The sequence below is a fragment of the Thalassophryne amazonica genome, chromosome 4 (assembly GCF_902500255.1).
Source record: "Thalassophryne amazonica chromosome 4, fThaAma1.1, whole genome shotgun sequence".
Classification (NCBI taxonomy): Eukaryota; Metazoa; Chordata; class Actinopteri; order Batrachoidiformes; family Batrachoididae; genus Thalassophryne; species Thalassophryne amazonica.
The window spans coordinates 144,457,651-144,480,241 of record NC_047106.1 but is presented as its reverse complement, the minus strand read 5'-3'; the positions used below and the strand labels follow the sequence as shown (position 1 = coordinate 144,480,241).

The window sequence follows — 22,591 nt, the reverse complement described above, 5'->3', positions numbered from 1 at the left end:
AGACTAGAACCCAACTGATGCAGCATTTTTAAACACAATACACATTTTGATGTTTGGTTATTCTAAAATCTGACATGCCGATTTATCAGAAATAAAGCATAAACATATACTTCACCTAACAATAATTTTTTGCAGTTTTTTCAATGAGTCCTCACCAAGACATCAGGACACCATGCAGTTTGAAATTCAATTTGTTTTATTGACACATTGATTCATATTTTAAGAGGGTGGTTTGGGCCAATGGCCCCTCAGTGACTGAAGTAATGGGCCATTTTCTCCATATAATGCACCTTTCTCAAACAACAAAGAGCCAGTGTGAAGCAGAATAAAATAACTCAAGATTTGGAGTGTTTTACTATATTGTAAGACGCTTTTTAATTTAAAGTTAAACATGATGCAATATAATGCAGGCAGCCACCAAAACAAGAGGAAAGGTTAAATCATAGGTGATATTTATTAAACATAAAGTGCAAAACTGTCCGACACTCCTCATGAGAACAACAGAGGGAAAAGGGAGTAAAATCCAAAACAAAAGACAGAAGGATCTAAAGCAAGAACCACTAAGGGGTGATGCCAGAAATGCACAAAACACAGAACTCAAAACAGCTACTAAACAGGAGGTGGCAAAGGTGCCCAAAGCACTTACAAATCATGGAACACTCCAAAGAAAACCAACGCAAAGGAAACAGCAAACACACAAGGAAACAGAGAGGCTCAAATGCACATTGGGATGATCACACATGGGTGATTCTTTAACTACGGGCACTATTGACCTTGTAAATGTAATTTCCACCACACCATTGCCTTACAATATAAAGCGCCTTGGGGCAACTGTTTGTTGTGATTTGGCGCTATATACATGTGTTCTGATGTCACTGTTTATCTCCATAGAAACTACCCAAACAATCTTTCATACAAACTGTTTAAAGGGACATTACAGTGTTGTGGTGGAAATTACGGCAATAGTGTGGGACAACTACATTTTGTTTAAAAAAATCACAACAGTTGTATGACATTGAATACCCCAATTATGTTTTGATTATTTTACTGAGATTTTATTCAGAGATATTTTAAAACATTAGAAAAAAACGTTTCTTTACCATACAAGCACAAAACGGCAATATTTGCATATAATGATGCTGAAAAAAGGTGAAAAAGTCATCATAGACTGCTAGAACAAATTTCTTAAAACACTTTGATTGTAAAGATAACTATAAAAGTGTGAAATTTCCCCTTTTTTCTGTTTTTCATACAGTATGATCAAAGGACATAATAAGTGCCCGTAGTCTAAGAATCACCCACAAACGGAAGACAAGTGAGGGCAATTACATCAACAGCTGGGGAAGACACACAGGAAGAAGTTAGCCAAAACATACAAGCCAAAACATACAAGCAAACCAGGATTACTAAAATAAAACAGAAAGAACAAAACTATAATTAATATATCGAAACCAACCAAGAACAAATCAACCCAGGGGTGAGACATAATAAAACCAGGCTACAAAGACTAAGGGCCCCTTCACACATAACACCATTGAAGCCGACTAGCGCATTCGTGTAAAATCATAGCTGCGTCCTGCGTGTCGCCACAGCTATTCTCGCACACCAGCGGCTGAAAGACAGAGACTGCCCTGTGAGAGCCCATTCAATCTCTCTCACGGCAGGTGTCGGCCAAATTCCAGGTGACACACATGAACATCCAACACCGCTCACTTGACACTTAGAAAATGTGTGGCCATTCATGCTGTCAGCACGAAAACAGACAGCACACGATCGCTGTCCAGCTGGATATGAAATTTGTGTAAGTGTCCCCACGAGTGTGGCTTTGCAAAAAGCAACACACATGTGGTGCATGTTTCTCGCATGTGTGTCGTGCCCCCCCGAAACACATGTGGCGTATGTATGTTTTGCGCACCCTCCCCACCCCTGCTACCCCCTACACGTGGTGTGTGGGGGAGCACATTTACATAAAATGCTTATATGTATGTTACAGACTTAAACACATGCAGGGCTGGATAGCCAGGTCAGAGCGCACACAGCATGGGGAGGGGCCTCCCAGCTGCTAACCAGAGACACAAATGACGGCTCAGTGCACACGATGTCTGTGCAGTCATTAGTGATTGATCTCTGCTCCCCTCCACAGCATGTCTTTTTCCTGGTTCTCTCCCTCAGCCCCAACCAGTCCCAGCAGAAGACTGCCCCTCCCTGAGCGTGGTTCTGCTGGAGGTTTCTTCCTGTTAAAAGGGAGTTTTTCCTTCCCACTGTCGCCAAGTGCTTGCTCACAGGGGGTCGTTTTGACCATTGGGGTTTTTATGTAATTATTGTATGGCCTTGCCTTACAATATAAAGTGCCTTGGGGCAACTGTTTGTTGTGATTTGGCGCTATATAAATAAAATTGATTGATTGATTGATTGATGTGTCACAGTACAAACACAGAGACTACAGCCAAGACAGGTATATTAATAAGTACTACACTACCTATATACACAACTACATAACAAATAACTAAAACATAATGATCACATAACAGACAGTATGACTGTATGTCTGTGACCATGGGTCATCTACAGAGGAACAGATGGATCATACTTGTATTCTTCACTCAATAAGAGGGATTCAATAAAATACAGTGTTTTTTAAGGTGTGTGGTTTCAGCCATCCATCCATCCATCCATCCATTTTCTTCCATTTTATCCGGAGTCAGGTCGCGGGGGCACCAGCTCAAGAGCCCAGACCTCCCGATCCACACACACCTCCCCCAGCTCCTCCAGGGAAACCCCGAGGTGTTCCCAAGCCAGCTGAGAGATGTAGTCCCTCCAGCGTGTCCTGGGTCTTCCCCAGGGCCTCCTCCCGATGGGACGTGCCCGGAACACCTCTCAAGTGAGGCCTCCAGGGGGCATCCGGAAAAGATGCCCGAGCCACCTCAGCTGGCTCCTTTTGACGTGGAGGAGCAGCAGCTTGATTCCGAGCTCCTCCCGAGTGACCGAGCTCCTCACCCTATCTCTAAGGGAGCGCCCAGCCACCCTGCGGAGGAAACTCATCTCGGCCGCTTGTACTCACTGTCTCGTTCTTTCGGTCATGAGCCAATTCTCATGACCATAGGTGAGGGTCGGAAAAGATGCCCGAGCCACCTCAGCTGGCTCCTTTTGACGTGGAGGAGCAGCAGCTTGATTCCGAGCTCCTCCCGAGTGACCGAGCTCCTCACCCTATCTCTAAGGGAGCGCCCAGCCACCCTGCGGAGGAAACTCATCTCGGCCGCTTGTACTCACTGTCTCGTTCTTTCGGTCATGAGCCAATTCTCATGACCATAGGTGAGGGTCGGAACATAGATCAATCGTTAAATCGAGAGCTTTGCCCCCCTACTCAGCTCTCTCTTCACCACGACGATCCGATACAGCAACTGCATCACTGTAGATGCTGCACTGATCCGTCTATTGATCTCACGCTCCAACCGTCCCTCGCTCATGAACAAGACCCCGAGATACTTAAACTCCTCCACTTGAGGCAAAGGACACTCCACCGACCTGAAGAGGGCAAGGCACCTTTTTCCGGTCGAGAACCCTGGCCTCAGATTTGGAGGTGCTGATTTTCATCCCAGACGCTTCACACTTGGCTGCATCTGCCCCAGTGCACGCTGAAGGTCCTGATTTGACAAAGCCAACAGAACCATATCGTCTGCAAACAGCAGAGATGAGATTCTGTGGTTCCCAAACCAGACCCCTCTACACCCTGGCTGTGCCTAGAAATTCTGTCCATAAAGATAATGAACAGAACCGGTGACAAACGGCAGCCCTGGCGGAGGCCAACGTGCACTGGAAACAGGTTTGACTTACTACCGGCAATGCGAACCAAGCTCCTGCTGCGGTCGTACAGGGACCGATAGCCCTTAGCAAAGGACCCCGGACCCCGTACTCCTGGAGCACCCCCCACAGGGTGCCCCGAGGGACACAGTCGAACACCATCTCCAGATCCACAAAGCACATGTGGACTGGTTGGGCGAACTCCCATGTACCCTCAAAACCCTGTGTGGTTTCATTTTATTAAAAATACATTTATCTCCTTGTTGATTTCAGGCATTGATAAAGTTTCTGTCTGTCAATCACAGTTTTTGTAAATTGCAGGTTTGAATCCTGTGGGTGGCATGTATTTATTTATTTTTTGTTCCACAGCAGCTGCACGATGTCATTCCACATGCTCCACCTGCTCGCTCTGTGTTCCCACTGCAACGGTTTCAAGCACGCTCGTGCGTGTGCACAAAACCATCGCCTGCCCGACCGCGTGTCCCTTCTGATGTTGGCTCAATGTTTTTGTGCGGGCTGTTCTGCCATGATTCACCCTGATTCCTACTTATCCGCGCTATGCGTGAAGGAGCCTTAAGGGAACTAAAGACAGTTACACAGACAAGTAAACCTATGGGGACTTAAACAATGGCTACAGAAGGAACAATCACAAGGGGGAGGCAGAGGATCATGACCAACAGACAAAGGACCGACCACAGACACTGACAATACACCATGACCAAAGGCACATACACCAAAAGACAAACCATAAGAATGGATCATGAGCAAAACCACAAATACAGACAGGGGACCGGACACAGAGAACACAAACACAGGATGCAGACGTGGATAAAGGACAATCATACTGTAACTATTAAAGAGAGAAAGAGAACTATACTTTCATGTTAAAGCCTCTTTATATATATTATTTTTGTTCCGTTGTCTGTCAGCAGCTCTTTGTTTGGTACTTCTTGGATGAACTTTTTCTTTCCTCAGTTTGGATGCCATTTCTGTTTTATCCTGCAGGAGCCCTTCTTTTTCTTCATTAGCTTTTTTGACTGATGTGACTTTTTTATTCTTTCCCTTTGCTTTGGCAATTCTTCCTTTTCTTCAGCTGATAACATTTTCCTCCTTTTAGTGCTCTGCAAACTTTCCTTTGTTTTTCTTGTTAACGTACGAGGTCTGTTAGAAAAGTATCGGACCTTTTTATTTTTTTCAAAAACCATATGGATTTGAATCACGTGTGATTGCATCAGCCAAGCTTGAACCTTCGTGCGCATGCGTGAGTTTTTTCACGCCTGTTGGTTGCGTCATTCGCCTGTGAGCAGGCTTTGAGTGAGCACTGGTCCTCCCCCCTCGTTGGATTTTCATTGTGAGGAAAATGCCTGAACGGCTGGAGCTTTGCTGCATCAAGTTTTTCCAGAAACTATGAGAGACAGCCAGGTGGACACCATTCAGAAAATTCAGATGGTTTTCAGGGACGATTTTATGGGCATCACACAGATTAAGGAGTGTTACAGCCGGTTTAAAGACGGCGCACAATGGCGGAGGGTGCGCCGCGCTCCGAGCAGCGATCGACAGGCTGAAACGACCAGATCATTTCCAAACTGAATGCTGTGTTGATCCGGGACGTCGTCTGACTACCAGAGAAATGGCAGAAAAGGTGGACATCAGCACTTTTCCGGCACATTCCACTGTCATGAAAACAGTAGCGGAGGAATTCGCCATGGAGCTGCTCATGGTGCGGAATGAAAGCACCTCCGTGTTGGTCTCACAGTACATGTGACATGCCCAGATCTTTGACAGTTTCTCGGACACTCACTTGACTGAAAAGCCACCCAAAGCCGTCTGAATCTTCCAAATGGTGGAAGAGCTGGGCATGTCCCATGAGACTTCCAACACGGAGGTGCTTTTTGTTCTGCGCCATTACGCGGCTCCGTCCTGACGTGTGAATTCCGCCGCACGTCTTTTATTACAAAATCTCCTGTAACAGTATAATGTGCCGAAAAAGTGCTATGTTCACCTCTCTTGCCATTTCTCTGGTAGTCAGACGACGTCCCGGATCAACACAGCCTTCACTTTGGAAATGATCTGGCTGTTTCAGCCTGTTGATGGCCGCTTGGAGCGCGGCGCGCCCTCAGCCACTGTGGGCCGTCTTTAATCTGGTTGTAATGCCCCTTAATCTGTTTGATGCCCTTAAGATCTTCACCAAAAGCCATCTGAATTTTCCGATTGGTTTCCACCTGGCTGTCTCTCACAGTATCTGAAAAAATTTTGATGCAGCAAAGCGGCAGTTGCTCAGCCATTTTCCTGACAATGAAAATCCGCCGAGGGGGCTGGACCACTCCTCCCACAAAGTGTGCTCACAGGCGAATGACGCAACCGACAGGCGTGAAAAAACTCATGCATGTGCACGAAGGTTCAAGCTTGGCTGATGCAATCACACATGATTCAAATCCATATGGTTTTTGCAAAAAATAAAAAGGTCGGATAGTTTTCTAACAGACCTCGTACATTTCCTTGTCATTTTGAAGGTCTGAAATGAAGTAAAAACATCTGTTTTAAATGACACATAACATGTAATGTATTGGTTACAAAATACATAAAACATGGAGGGAGCTTTTAGAATCGGTAGAAAAACAATTTGGATTATTTTGGGATACAACATGTAAAAACTGGTGATGGTTTTATAATGGAACCCTCTTTAAAGGAAATCATAATTCCTACCTAATAATAGGACTTCATCAGTCACAACCACTCAATCACTGATCATCAACAAACAGCCTATAAAATTAAAATGGGATGGAATCGTAAAAAATAGACGGGGAAGAGTGGAGTGTGGTTCTGTAAGGGGAGAGTACAGATTATATGTTGGGGAAACTATTGTGTAAAACTTTAAATACTCCAGAATTTCAAAATGGTGAGTGAGTGGATTATTAGTAAGGTGAAGACAGAGTGCACTAAAAGTGAGTCACTGACCCAGAAAAGGGTTCAGCAGTTTACTGAGACAACATATTTGCTTCCAAAAGAAAGCTTTCGAAGTATGATGGGAATGACAGATTATAATAAATGATGAGAATGCATGAAATTCAAGGCAAGACTGGAAAGAAAGTGTCATTAAAAACATGCTGACATTTGTTTGTAATAATTAAGAAGCAAATCTTTCACAGAACTTTACTGTTTTTATGCATTTTTGGGGGTGGGGGGGGGGGTGGCCTACCCGAGTGTCAAAATGGGGCCCGTAGCGCCCAAACCATAATAGCTGGTGGAAATGTGATGGCAGATTTGGAATCTGTGGATGTTTTTGCACGAGAAAACATCTTCAGATAATTTTCAGTGACCTACCTTGATGAAATACGGACAAAGGACAAAAAAAGTAGAGCTCAGTGACAGTGCACTGAATGTCCGACATGGACACTGGACAGATTCACTCAGCGAAAATGCCATCTGGTGGAAACTGGCGGTATATCAAAGATCACTGGTTCTAATTAACCGCAAAATGTGGGCAATTAAGGGGATTTGTGAAAGAGACATGATGTGTGTCCGTAACTACAGAGGACATGAGAAGATCAAGAGCTTAGAGATGATGAGTGAGGTGAGCAGATCCGAAGAACACTGAGGACAAAAAAAAAAAAAAAAAAAAAAAAAAAGGGACCTCCACGCTTAGTATATAGATTGTTATTGAAATCATAGGTCATTAGCCTATGATTTCAATAACTTTTGTTTATTGTTTGTTTATTGCTGAAGTACCATGCCATGGGTCTAAAGTTTCCAAAAGACAAAAAGTCAAGTCAGTGGTATGCAACAAGAAAACATCTGCTAAGGACTGAGAATCGAAGAACTGACCTCAGTTGATTTCCTGTTTTGTTTCACTTTTCTTTTCTTCCTGTGAAGTCCACAGGACAAAATGGTATCTGCTGGTTATTGTTGTTGTCTGTCTTTTATGATTTAAACAAGTTATGTTTCGTCATCTGTTCTCTCGCCGCCGTGCCGTCGTGTCGATGAAACAGGACGTTTCTTAGCGACATTAGCTCCAGTGCGCTTTGTGCTGCTTTTTGGTGACGGGATGCTAGTTTGGTTCTCACCATCATAACTTCCTGCACAGTGAGGTGAGGCAGCAGCATGTCGTCCTGCATGATGTAACAGGAAACCTTTCTGAAGGAACGCAGGTGTCTGTGCTGACTGTTGACCAGGATCTGCCCCTTCATCCCCGTCTGTCTGTGAGACAAAACACAAATACACCACCACTCTGGCATCTTTGACACCTTTATCATTAAAACTCAAGATGAAAAAAATAAAAAGAGAACTTTTCCTCAATGGCCTACATCTTATTACGGCCACAGGGGGCAGACAAGGACGCACACACACACAACTCTACAAACCTATATCTGTAACACTGCCCCTCACAAAGTACAAACTCAAACTATTCCACACTTTTAAACTTATTCAGTCACAGTGAAAAAATATCAGGCCTGGATTCTGTAGAATAGGAATAGGTCTTTATTGTCATTGTCATATGTACAACGAAATTTAAAGTTTCAAGCATCTTAGAAGCAAAGTTCAGTCTGAGCTGCGTCAGATGAAGGATAAATGGTGGGAGGCCCAGGCTTCAGAGCTCCAAGGGTATGCAGATGAATATAATTCCAAGAAATTCTTTGCTGACTTGAAGACAGTGTATGGACCATCCTCCAATGCCATGGCACCTACTTGTCCAGCTGATGGCACTCTGCTTACTGAGAAAAACGACATTGTACAGCGGTGGTGTGACCACTTCAGTTGCTGAACAGGCCATCCCAGATAAATCAATGAGCAATTCTTGATATGCCCCAGCGCCCGATATTGTCATCACTTGAAGATCCCCAGGCTCTGGAGGAGACCAGGAAAGCAATCAAGCAGCTCCAGATTAGCAAAGCACAAGGCCTGGATGGGATGCCCCCTGACATTTTCCAGGACGGTGGAGTGCCCATGGCCGTCAAGCTCACTGAGCTGATGCAGCAGTTTTGGGAGGCAGGATCAGCGCCGCAGGACTTCAAGGATGCAAACATCATACACCTGTATAAGAACAAAGGTGACAGAGCATCATGTGACAACCATAGAGGCATTTTGCTACTGAGTATTGCAGGGAAGATCATGGCCCATGTCACCCTGAACCGCATCACACTCCACCTGCTGGATGATGTGTCTGAGAGCCACTGTGGCTTCAGGAGCAATAGGGGAACAGTCAACATGATCTTTGCATTTCGCCAATTGCAGGAGAAGTGCCGGGAACAGAACCAAAAGCTTTACATCCCGTTCGTTGACCTGACAAAGGCTTTTGATACAGTCAGTCATCACAGTCTGTGGTCCATACAGTTCAAGCCTGGATGTCCACCGAAGTTCATCAGTATCATCAGAATCTTCCATGATGGCATGATGGCCTGTGTGGTGGAAAATGGCTCTGTGTCAGACCCCTTCCCAGTGTCCAATGGTGTGAAGCAAAGATGCGTCTTGGCACCAACCTTGTTCAGCCTCATGTTTGCTACCATGTTGTTCTCTGCACTCCCCAAAACCAATGCAGGAATCACTGTTCACTACAGATGTGATGGCCGACAATTTGACCTGAGACGGCTGAAGGCCAAAACCAAGGTCCTTGAGGCTCTTGTGCATGACTTTCTGTTTGCGGACGACTGTGCTCTTGCCGCACTCAGTGAGCCAGAACTGCAAGAGCTTTCCAGCTGCCTGGCTTCTGCAGCCAGAACCTTTGGACTGGCAATCAGCCTACGAAAAATGGAAGTGATGCTTCAGCCTGCACCTGGCCTTTCTCCCCCAAAGCCCAGCATCAAGATAGAGGGCACAACACTGAACAGTGTTGATTCTTTCACTTACCTGGGGAGCTGCTTGTCCTCGACCTACAGCATGGATAGAGAAGTCTTGAGCAGACAAGCAAAGGCAGGTGCTTCCTTCGGCAGGCTGTGGACTCACGTATGGAGTGAACGTGGCATCACAGTTCACACCAAGCTGGCAGTCTACAGAGCAGTTGTGGTCACATCCCTACTCTATGGTTGTGAAACATGGACCCTGTATAGGAAACAGTTGAGAACCCTGGACCAGTTTCATCTCTGCTGCCTGCGCAAAATCATGGGCATTTCATGGGAGGACAGGTTCTCCAACACAGAAGTGCTTCGCAGAGCCGACATGCCTGGCATCGAGGCACTCGTCACAAAAGCACAGTTGAGGTGGTTTGGGCATGTTGTCCGGATGGACGACTCGCAACTCCCAAAGATGATCTTCTTCTCGGAGTTGGCTTCTGGCACAAGAAACATCGGGCAACCATTCAAGCGCTTCAAGGATGGCCTGAAAGCATCCCTTGGAGCTTGTGGTATCCCACTTCAGGGTTGGGAAACTCTTGCCTCTGACCGCATCGTCTGGCACATGGCTGTATACAAGGGAGTCCAAACCTTTGACGAAAAGCGGCTGTGAGATCTGGATCCCTCATAAAGGCAGGATGTAGCAGGTCCGAAGTGTGGATGCTTTGTGCATCAGACTTCGGCTTGCGCTCACATATGAGGATCCACTGACGTCTTCATCGCTCGCGATGGACTTCCATGAAGGAATAGGTCTTTGTCATTGTCATATGTACAACGAAATTTAAAGTGCTCTCCAGTCAGTGCAACATTCCTATGTATATAAATATATAAAAACAGTTTAAACACTTAAATTATTAATTCTAAAAGAAAAAAAAGGAACATGTAGCAGCACACACATACCCAGTCACGTGGGTAAAAACAGCATATACATACATATACATAAACACTGTATACCCACGCACCCAGATATACTGTACACACATGCATACATACATAATACATACATTCACACCACACACACACACACACACACCTCCACATACATAGTTGGCACAGTCACACTGTTATTGTCATCTAATGGCATTGAGGATAGTTATTGCAGATGGCTAAAAAGCTGTGTTCGAGTCTTTGTCCTTACATTCAGTGACCTGTACCTTCTTCCTGATGGTAACAGTTCAAACAGGGAGTGACCTGGATGGTGTGTGTCCTTGATAATGTTCTTGGCTTTTTTGAGACAACGGTCACTGTGTAGCTCTTCCAGTGTGGTGAGAGGGCAGTCGACAATCCTTTGGGCGGTATTGATGACCCCTTGGAACGCTTTCCTCTGAGCCACTGTACAACTTGTATACCATATGCCCATGCAGTATGTTAAAATGCTCTCTATGCAGGCACGGTAAAAGGTCATCAGCAGATGTTTGATGTTATTCCTCCTGAGTAGTCTCAGGAAGTACAGTCTTTGCTGGGCCTTTTTCAGCAGCTCATTGGTGTTCACGCTCCAGGACAGGCCTTCTTCAATGTGTACTCCAAGAAAATGAAAGTCTGCTACCCTCTCCACACAGTCCCCATTTATAAATAGTGGTGTGACCTCCGTTTTCTTCCTCCTGTAGTCAATAATGAGTTCTTTAGTTTTTGCTGTGTTGAGGAGCAGGCTGTTAGCCTTGCACCATGTTGAGAGCTACTCCACCTCCTCTCTGTAGGCTGATTCATCTCCCCCCTGGAGATGAGCCCCACCACCGTGGTGTCATCAGCGAACTTCACAATGGTGTTACTGTGATGGACGGGTGAACAGTCGTGTGTATAAAGGGAGTAGAGTGAGGGACTCAGCACACAGCCCTGGGGAGAGCCGGTGCTGAGGTTTAGGGCCGTGGATGTATGATGGCCTACTCTAACCCTTTGTCTATGGTCAGAGAGGAAGCTGTGAATCCACATACAGGTGTTTTGTGGCAGCCCCAAGTCCCTCAGCTTGGCCACCAGCCTATGAGGGAGGATGGTGTTAAAAACAGAGCTATAATCCACAAAGAGCATTCGCACATAGCTCCCCTGCTGCTCCAGGTGGGAAAGTGCAGTGTGGAGTGCTATGGCTACAGCATCCTCTGTGGATCAGTTTGCCTTATAGGCAAACTGGTGGGGATCAAGACGGGGGGGGGGGTATCTGCTATGATGTGACTATGGACCAGTTTCTCAAAGCACTTCATCACCACTGGTGTTAGTGCCACTAGTCGGTAGTTGTTAAGTCCTGAGATGTGGGGTTTCTTGGGAAGGGGGCCTATGGTTGAGGAGTTCAGGCAGGGTGGGACAACGGACTGTGCCAGGGACCGATTAAAGATCTTCGTGAAAATTCCAGCCAACTGGTCTGCACAGTCCTTCAGCACACGTCCAGGGATGCCATCAGGACCAGTGGCCTTCTTTGGGTTTACAGCCAGCAGCACGCGCCTCACCTCATGTTCCTCCACAATGAGGTTTACACTGCTGTTGGCTGAATGGAGATGTTGTGGTGCCACCTCTGGCACTGCGACCTCGAAACGGGCAAAGAAGTTGTTCAGCTTCTCTGCCAGCCCGGGGTCACCTTCAGCAGCTCCAAGGTTGGTCTTGTAGTTGGATAGATGTTGAATTCCCTGCCACACCTGCCTGCTGTTGTTGCTACTCAGGTGGTCCTCTATTCTCCTCCTATAGTCCACCTTGGCTTCCCTGATGCCCCTCTTCAGGTTGGCTCAGGCCGCACTGTAGTGGTCTCTATTGCCAGACCTGCAGGTGGTGTTCCTCTCCTTTAGCAGCCGCTGGACCCTCCTTGTCATCCAGGGCTTCTGGTTGGGGTAGACCCGGATATATTTATTCACTGTGACAGTGTCTATGCAGTGTTTGCAAAACTTCTCTCACAGACAAGATCCGCCCTTACAGAATCCCAAACAACAGACACAGTTTTTTTTAAAGCATTTCATAGGCGTGGCAATGGCGGACCTTATTTTGCAAAAATCCTGCTCTTATAGGCCCCAGTGGGCATTCGAGGGAGGTCCCACCCCCTGCGCAGGACCTGCATAATAACGGAATAAATACAACCCCAATTCCAATGAAGTTGGGACATTGTGTGTAAGTCCCTTCGGCTGCTCCCTTGTTTGCACTCTGGGTCGCCACAGCAAATCCAAGGTGGATCTGCATGTTGAATTGGCACAGGTTTTATGCCGGATGCCCTTCCTGATGCAACTCCACATTACATGGAGAAATGTGGCAGGGGTGGGATTTGAACCCGGAACGTTCTGCACTGAAACCAAGCGCATTAACCACTTGGCCACCACCCTGTGAAATTGTGTGAAATGTAAATAAAAACAGAATACAATGATTTGCAAATTCTCTTCAACCTATATTCAACTGAATACACCACAAAGACAAGATACATGTCCTTTGACCTCCACATTAGAAATATTATGACGACTACTTTCTTCCACCTGCGAAATATAGTGAAGATTCGTCCCATCCTGTCTATGGCTGATGCTGAGACCCTCATCCATGTGTTTGTCTCTTCTAGATTGGACTACTGCAATGTTCTATTTTCTGGTTTACCGCAGTCCAGCATTAGGGGTCTCCAACTGGTTCAAAATGCTGCAGCCAGACTTTTGACATGAAGCAGAAAGTTCGACCACATTACACCCATTTTGGCATCTCTTCACTGGCTTCCTGTCCCAGTGAGATCAGATTTTAAAGTTCTGCTACTAGTGTATAAAATTATTCATGGACTGGCACCTCCCTACTTAGCTGACCTAATTAAACCTTAAGTACCGGCCCGGGCTCTGCATTCTCAGGGTGCAGGACTACTTTGTGTCCCTAAGGTGAATAAGAAGTCTGCAGGTCACAGAGCTTTCTCTTATCGTGCCCCTGTTCTGTGGAATGATCTCCCTGCATCAATAAAACAGATTCTGTGGAGACTTTCAGGTCCAGACTTAAGACACACTTATTGTCCCCTTCGTATGTCTAGCATACTGGTATAGTTTTGTCTTATGCTTTTTACTCTTTTAAATTCATTTTTAGTAAACAGAGCGTGCCACGGACTCAACTTTAACTAAATTATGGGTCTGTTAGTGAAGCTTAGATTGAAGCAGCAGGACCTTCGTGGCCAGGACGACGGTGGGGGATCGAACCCACGCGGCTCGCACCAAAAGACCGTTCCTCTACCAGGTCAGCCAAAGGGGATGTTTCTATGCACGTTTCTACAGCTGTTGTTCCACTGCTGACATGTAGAGGTGAGGCTGGGAACTGTTAATAGTTTGAAAACAGGAAGTCAACAGAGTGATGTGCACATCAGAGACACACTCATGATGGGCAGCACAGTCACGTTTGAACCTCTGTGTGATATTGCAGTTTTGACGACTTCCGGGGACAACCTGCCATTGCGCAACACAAACACAGCATCACTTCACACGGAAAAAAGGTCTGCTTATTTATTTATTTATTTATTGGTTGCAACCACCAAAGCAGTCATGCAAAAGTGCAGTTTTTTTCAGTTCCCAGTAGAGAAGGGAAGACACGGGAAATGGGAGCGGTCATGTCAGTAAGTGGCCTCTCACCTGTACAACTGCCTCAACATGTTTGAGCTCCAGGTCATAAACAAACCACTTTCCACCGCATCATCACGTTTTCTGTGCATTTTCACTTTGTTTATGTGTATTTTGCGCAAAAACTCAAAGTGCCGTGTTTCTGATGGGGACATACGAGGGCTGTCTGTCCCCGGATGTAGGATTATTGTGTCATATGCATCATATTTTAACCCTTTATCACCTGCCCTCAAACTGCATTGCCCAATTAACGCACAAAGTGATGAGGAAAATGGCACTAACAGTGGCTGCGTTAGCGATGTTGCAGGACCTTGCATATGGTACAATCCGACGCGAGTGTGTATTTGGGAAACACAAGGATTTATTTGCAAATGATGATAATTGGCTCATAAGCTGATTTCATTTACCAAGGCCAGAGTTGCTGGAGTTGTATGCAGAACTGTGGCCAGCCAAGAGCGTAATACGGTGAGGACCCAGGGGTTGTCTGTGCCCACACAGGTGCTGACCATGCTGGGCTTCCTGGCAACAGGGGCATTCCAGCGAGAGCTGGCCAATTGGTCAGGAGTGTGCCAGTCAACCTTGAGCCGAGCCATGCCATCTGTGTGGAATGCAATGTTATCCAGGTACATCACTGTTTTTGTTAATAGAAAACTTTTTCATTCCATTAATGTTCAAATCACATGTGATGCACAAATGCATTGGGTTGGGTTGGGAAGAGGCTGGAGGCTGGCACGCTGTGTGATGGATGGCTGTTGGGTGAGGAAGTAGTTTATTTGTGTAACTGTTCTGAACGAAAACCAGCGCGGGCACATTTGGGCATGTGCACATTCAAATATGATTTTTGTTATTGTTATTAATGTGTGATCTTTTCTTGATAGTGAAACTTGAGCTGCAGATTCTTAACAGACCCCGTTTGTCTCCCTGTGTTCAGTATTTGTCAGTAAATGTGTATGTAAAGTTGTGAATGTCACAGACCTCATGTTTTTAAGTACAGTATGTGTGCGCTGATCTGAGCCCACAGCGTTTACAGCTTCAAACACACACACACACACACACACACACACACACACACACACACACACACACACACACACACACACACACACACACACACACACACACACACACACACATTCCCATGCACTTCTTTTCTATTTCATATTTATTCCGTTTGACAGGGGACCAAATAAACTATCCCTATGTGTCTCCACGTCATGTTCATTCATCCGTAGCTCACACTCGGTATAATTTCTTTTCTGTGTTCATGTGGAATGATCTGATGGAGAGGGAGGCCAGGCTCCCAGAACCTATTTAAATAAATATGCATATTTAAATGTGGGTGTGCAAAGGGAGGAACTTTGTACGTCTACATGTACACTCAGTTGGACATTAATTGGGATGTACAAATGGAACGTGCTTGGATCCATGTGTACGCACACTTTGATACTTCTGAATTTTTTTTGTGCGTACGCCATGTTTCAGTAGGAAATCCACACAAGTCTGTGCACATGAAACCCCTGGTCCTTTACAGCGTGTAGTTTTTTTCTTTTGGCTGCTGTTGTTTAGCATTTCAACAAAGGGCAGATTCATCTCAAATGAGATGATTTGATGAATCTAAAATCCATGGGCCAACATGGATATACGTGCACCCCCCACCCCCCCCACCCCCACACACACACACATACACAACTCTACGAAATTATATTTTTCTGAAGACTTAGAGTGTCCCATTAATGAAATCTAATGTTAACATTGAAAATTTTTGGTCCTTTCAATTTCAATTTATTTTCATTTATTTAGCACCAAATCACAACAGAGTTGCCTCAAGGTGCTTCACACAAGTAAGGTCTAACCTTACTAATCCCTAGAGCAGCAGTGGTAAGGAAAAGCTCCCTCTGAGGACGAAACCTCAAGCAGACCAGACTCAAAGGGGTGACCCTCTGCATTGGCCATGCTACAGACACAAATTACAAAACAATTCACAAAACAAAGATACAGGAAATACTGTTGGTGCACAGGACAGGAGGGTCTCCAGCACAAATACCACACCCATCTCTGGATGGAGTTGCACCTTAAACAGAGAGAAAAAACTGAATCAGGCATCAGAAAGACAACAAATACTGTATAATTTGTCAGCATTAAACAACAAGAAAAACAGAAGAAATACTAAGGTGATCGCTGGCCACTAGCCCTAAGCTTCACTAACAGACCCATAATTTAGTTAAAGTTGAGTCCGTGGCACGCTCTGTTTACTAAAAATGAATTTAAAAGAGTAAAAAGCATAAGACAAAACTATACCAGTATGCTAGACATACGAAGGGGACAATAAGTGTGTCTTAAGTCTGGACCTGAAAGTCTCCACAGAATCTGTTTTATTGATGCAGGGAGATCATTCCACAGAACAGGGGCACGATAAGAGAAAGCTCTGTGACCTGCAGACTTCTTATTCACCTTAGGGACACAAAGTAGTCCTGCACCCTGAGAATGCAGAGCCCGGGCCGGTACTTAAGGTTTAATTAGGTCAGCTAAGTAGGGAGGTGCCAGTCCATGAATAATTTTATACACTAGTAGCAGAACTTTAAAATCTGATCTCACTGGGACAGGAAGCCAGTGAAGAGATGCCAAAATGGGTGTAATGTGGTCGAACTTTCTGCTTCATGTCAAAAGTCTGGCTGCAGCATTTTGAACCAGTTGGAGACCCCTAATGCTGGACTGCGGTAAACCAGAAAATAGAACATTGCAGTAGTCCAATCTAGAAGAGACAAACACATGGATGAGGGTCTCAGCATCAGCCATAGACAGGATGGGACGAATCTTCACTATATTTCGCAGGTGGAAGAAAGTAGTCGTCATAATATTTCTAATGTGGAGGTCAAAGGACATGTATCTTGTCTTTGTGGTGTATTCAGTTGAATATAGGTTGAAGAGAATTTGCAAATCATTGTATTCTGTTTTTATTTACATTTCACACAATTTCACAGGGTGGTGGCCAAGTGGTTAATGCGCTTGGTTTCAGTGCAGAACGTTCCGGGTTCAAATCCCACCCCTGCCACATTTCTCCATGTAATGTGGAGTTGCATCAGGAAGGGCATCCGGCATAAAACCTGTGCCAATTCAACATGCAGATCCACCTTGGATTTGCTGTGGCGACCCAGAGTGCAAACAAGGGAGCAGCCGAAGGGACTTACACACAATGTCCCAACTTCATTGGAATTGGGGTTGTATTTATTCCGTTATTATGCAGGTCCTGCGCAGGGGGTGGGACCTCCCTTGAATGCCCACTGGGGCCTATAAGAGCAGGATTTTGCAAAATAAGGTCCGCCATTGCCACGCCTATGAAATGCTTTAAAAAAAACTGTGTCTGTTGTTTGGGATTCTGTAAGGGCGGATCTTGTCTGTGAGAGAAGTTTTGCAAACACTGCATAGACACTGTCACAGTGAATAAATATATCCGGGTCTACCCCAACCAGAAGCAGATCATCACAAACAGGATGTGGGTAACAGAGTATGCTAACATGCACCTGTGACTTCGGGACGAAGTCAAAAATGGTGGGGAGATGTGTAGCGGGAGGAATGTCCCGGGTCCCAATTGAAAAGACGTTCCCGCTAGCTTGGCTAACGGGGAGTTCCCCTTTGGCTGACCTGGTAGAGGAACGGTCTTTTGGTGCGAGCCGCGTGGGTTCGATCCCCCACCGTCGTCCCGGCCACGAAGGTCCTGCTGCTTCAATCTGGTGTCACGAACAGGATGTGGGTCACAGAGTATGCTAACATGCACCTGTGACTTCAGGACGAAGTCAAAAATGGTGGGGAGATGTGTAGTGGGATGAAAGTCCCGGGTCCCAATTGAAAAGACGTTCCTGCTAGCTTGACTAACGGGGAGTTCCCCTTTGGCTGACTTGGTAGAGGAACAGTCTTTTGGTGCAAGCCGCGTGGGTTCGATCCCCCACCGTCGTCCCGGCCACGAAGGTCCTGCTGCTTCAATCTGGCATCACAAACAGGATGTGGGTCACAGAGTATGCTAACATGCACCTGTGACTTCGGGACGAAGTCAAAAATGGTGGGGAGATGTGTAGCGGGAGGAATGTCCCGGGTCCCAATTGAAAAGACGTTCCCGCTAGCTTGGCTAACGGGGAGTTCCCCTTTGGCTGACCTGGTAGAGGAACGGTCTTTTGGTGCGAGCCGCGTGGGTTCGATCCCACACCGTCGTCCCGGCCACGAAGGTCCTGCTGCTTCAATCTGGCGTCACGAACAGGATGTGGGTCACAGAGTATGCTAACATGCACCTGTGACTTCAGGACGAAGTCAAAAATGGTGGGGAGATGTGTAGTGGGATGAAAGTCCCGGGTCCCAATTGAAAAGACGTTCCTGCTAGCTTGACTAACGGGGAGTTCCCCTTTGGCTGACTTGGTAGAGGAACAGTCTTTTGGTGCAAGCCGCGTGGGTTCGATCCCCCACCGTCGTCCCGGCCACGAAGGTCCTGCTGCTTCAATCTGGCATCACAAACAGGATGTGGGTCACAGAGTATGCTAACATGCACCTGTGACTTCGGGACGAAGTCAAAAATGGTGGGGAGATGTGTAGCGGGAGGAATGTCCCAGGTCCCAATTGAAAAGACGTTCCCGCTAGCTTGGCTAACGGGGAGTTCCCCTTTGGCTGACCTGGTAGAGGAACGGTCTTTTGGTGCGAGCCGCGTGGGTTCGATCCCCCACCGTCGTCCCGGCCACGAAGGTCCTGCTGCTTCATTTGGTTAATGAATATACTGCACATCCAGTCCTGCATTTCAGGCCTGAAACAAAAAAGTTTGAATGTGAAAGCATTTAGCACTTTATGTTGCCATCCCTTCTCACAACACTTGGCAAAAAGGGCACCAAACGATGAAGCCTTTCAGATCTTATTTTGTCTTGTTCTTCCTGTAAGCATGTCTTAAGGTGTCCAACAGTTTGGGGTTGTCGTTGTTTGAATTTTTTATTTCAATATTCTCCACACATTCTCTGTTGGGGACACGTCGAGACTGCAGACAGGCCATTTCAGTACCGGCACTCTCTTCTTCTGCAGCCACCCCTTTGTAATGTGTGCAGATTGTGGTTTTGCATTGTCTTGTTGAAAAATGCATGGACGTCCCTGGTAAAGACGTTGTCCTCAAGGCAGCACATGTTGCTCTAAAATCTCAATTTGATTTTTCTGCACTAATGCTGCCTTTGCCGGGGACACTGACACAACCCCTGACCAGGACAGACCCTGGTCTTTGGTCTTGTTGCTGATAATAGTCTGGATGGTCCTTTTTGTGTTTGGTCTGAAGTACATGGAGTCACTCCTTCCAAAAAAGATCTACTAGAAGACTGATTTGTCTGGTCACAGTACACATTTCCACTGTGTGACGTCCAACCCAGATGCCTCTGAGCCCAGAGACGTTCATGCCGCTTCTGGACAAGGTTAACATAAGACTTATTGTTGTTTTGTTTTGTTTTTTTGTTATTGTTTGTTTTTGTTTTGTTGTTTGTTTGTTTGTTTTGCACAGTAAAGTTTGAAGTCTCATTTATGAATCTAACTCTGGATTGGAGTGTCTGACAAAGGTTTCCCAAAGTAGTCCCTTGTCCCTGTGGTTATATCAGCTATTGATGAATGACTGTTCTTGACACAGTGCTGTCTGAGGGATCAGAGATTCCAGGTGTTCACTTTAGGCTTGCACCCTTGCCCTTGACACACTGAAATTCTTCCCGATTGCTTGAATCATTTAATGATATTATGAACTGTAGAGGGAAGAAAATAATGCCAAATATCATTATTTTGTAAATCATGAACGACTTCAGTAAACCTGCCAAGCTTAGATCAGCTGTTTGGGGTGTTCTGAAAGATTAATTTCTCCTGTTGCTCTGCTCCACACGTATATAAAACACCTGTTAAATAGTTTTCCTAAAGATGTTACTTGCTATAATAACTGCCACAGAAATGTGTAAAGTTGAGAGACTTTATGAAAAATGGTTAATTTTTTTCAGCTTTAGAGACAAAATATTTGAACAAATAGTGTTCTAGATATATGCTAAAGCTGAAATTGTTGTGAACATCTTGATATGCAACACATAGTCATAAGACTAAAACAGGTACGTATCTTAAATTGCGGATGACTGAAATGTGGCAGAATCAAGAGGTGCGTTTGGATGGTCTCAGATGAGGAACTGGTGGAAAAAGAAAAAGCTGCAGTTCCTTGATTAGGCACTTGAGGCTTCAAAAGTGAGCAGGTTCCCATTCAAGTCCATGTTAAAATGGACAACTTCAGAGCAAAAATAAACATGTTTACAGATTGGTACTGAAATGGTTTTGGTCTCTACAGATAGTTTCCGTCTCCATGACAACTGTATGTGGGGTGAGTATTTTTTCAAACTTCTTAGTTTAAGATGTTTTAAGTCATAAAGTTATGGATAATTAACGGCAGGGTTGCTCTGAGTGACAGCTGCTGAGCCCAGTGTCTCCGCCTCTCATAATATCGCTCCATGCCGTGGAGACTGTCTGTCCTTTGGACTGTTTAATTCATTGAAGACGTCTCCGCTGTAATACTCACGCTGAGTGAAACTCTGGTCGTCTTTAATGTTGCTTCAGGGTTGCCAACTTTGGCACTTTGGCTGGAGTGAGACTGCGTGCATATAGGGTGTGCAGAAATTTTTTGATAACCCGAACACTAATTTTAAAAAAATTGTTTACTAATAAAAATAATAATAGAAGGGAAATTGCTTGATTCTTCTCCTCTCCATCCTCCTTCCTTTATATGAAAAATTTCAGCAAGCTCATCTACAGGTGTGTGAGAGGCAAATAAAGAAAAATGCTTAAAATGGCTGGGGGTTAAGAGAGCTATGACTGGGGGGTCTGAAGGGTTTTAGCCATGCTAATGCTCCCCAGAACCATTTTCTGCAGTGAATTTGCAAGGAGAGATAGGAGGCAGCTGTTTATCCAACTCTTTACAAGCTGGACAAAATCTGTCTTCATATGCCAGCAGCTCCTGTGCCGTGTGAGAGGAGGGTCTTCTCCAAAACTGTAGAGAAGATACAGACTCAAGCTGCTGAAATGATGTTATTTTTAAATAAAAGCCTTCTGAAGCCCCCAAATCTCTATTACATACAGTATTTTATGATGGCACAATCAAATTATAATACAATTATAACGTACATAACAGTGCTGTTTCATTGTTTCATGCAAGTGCTATGTTAAAGATTGGCCAGCAGATGTCGCCCATACTTAAGTGTATGAGTGCTTCCAAACACTGAACCATTTCAATACAATTGCTTCATATTGGCTCAGTGGCTCAAAACGCTTCTGTTTGTCTGTCAGTAATAATTTAGCTATAAAATACATCAGTGAGCAGGTTTTTTTAGTGCATGTACATGGATAGACATAAAATCATGAATACTTGCTAACTAGGACATTAACGTACGACATGTCCTTTAAATGACCTAGTTTGCAACATGTTGAAGTCTGTAGCCAAAAAAGTGACCGACTCAGAAGCAAGCTTCAAAGCTTTGCTCAAATTCTCCCTGAATTCTTCACGCACAGCTGATGAATCAGCTGCAATGTTTTCAGCGAATCAGCAATCAGAAAATCCTGCAGTCAGAGCGCTCTCAGCAGATGTTAACAGCTGTTTCAGGTGTGTGCCTTAAACTCCTCTCTTTTCATTAAGAAACAATGTGCTGGGATCGGGTCTGGTCTAAATCTAGTCATCAACAAAAAATTAACAGGAAAAATTTTTATTTTGGCGTGACATTTTTTTGCTTGTACGTGAGAGCATGAGATTGATGCTGAAAGTGTGAGTGTCAGGCCAGATGTGTAACAGTTGGCAACCCTGGTTATATGCTTATTGTGTTAGCAATTTTAGCAGCTATTGCTAGCCTGATCCGTTAGGTCGGTTAACACACAATTACTGAGGAAATAAGCTGCTCATAACTTTGAATGAAAACTACCGTGGAGACCCCAAAAATCTGATGGACTAAATATCCAAAGGGAGATTAGTCTGCTGGTTTATCTGGTTCAGACTCAGACACATGGGCATGTCCAGTCTTCATCCATTCACGGGTCGGACGTGACGCCGCCACAGTCAGTGCTATCAACAAGGCGACGCCCGGTTACGGGTTCATATCACCCGTCCCAGGTCTCTGCAGAAAAACCTATGGAGGGCAGACACTCCTGGACCCTGAAGGGACAGTCAGACATGTCAAACTGCTTTAAAAAAAAAAGTTTTAATGTTCATGGAGCAGATTTTAAATCGAAAATGTCTTGATACAGTCAGATAATTATAAAAAGTGTAAAACTGTATAAAAATGACATTTTGTTTCCCTTTGAGGTTTTCATGTGTGTCATGTTTAAAGTTAAACCTTCTAAAAGTTCACTCACACAGAAAAAAACAACTCATCATTAATAACAGAAAAATAA

At 45.1% G+C, this 22,591-nt stretch overlaps 1 protein-coding gene across 1 annotated transcript in view; it reads right to left on the bottom strand.

Moving 5' to 3' along the window:
• Window positions 1-22,591, bottom strand: part of gal3st2 (galactose-3-O-sulfotransferase 2) — a 127,608-nt gene that overhangs the window by 46,158 nt on the left and 58,859 nt on the right. The window contains exon 4 of the mRNA XM_034168876.1: window positions 7,866-7,998. Within this exon, the coding sequence (XP_034024767.1) occupies window positions 7,866-7,998 (133 nt within the window). The remainder of the gene's footprint in view (window positions 1-7,865; window positions 7,999-22,591) is intronic.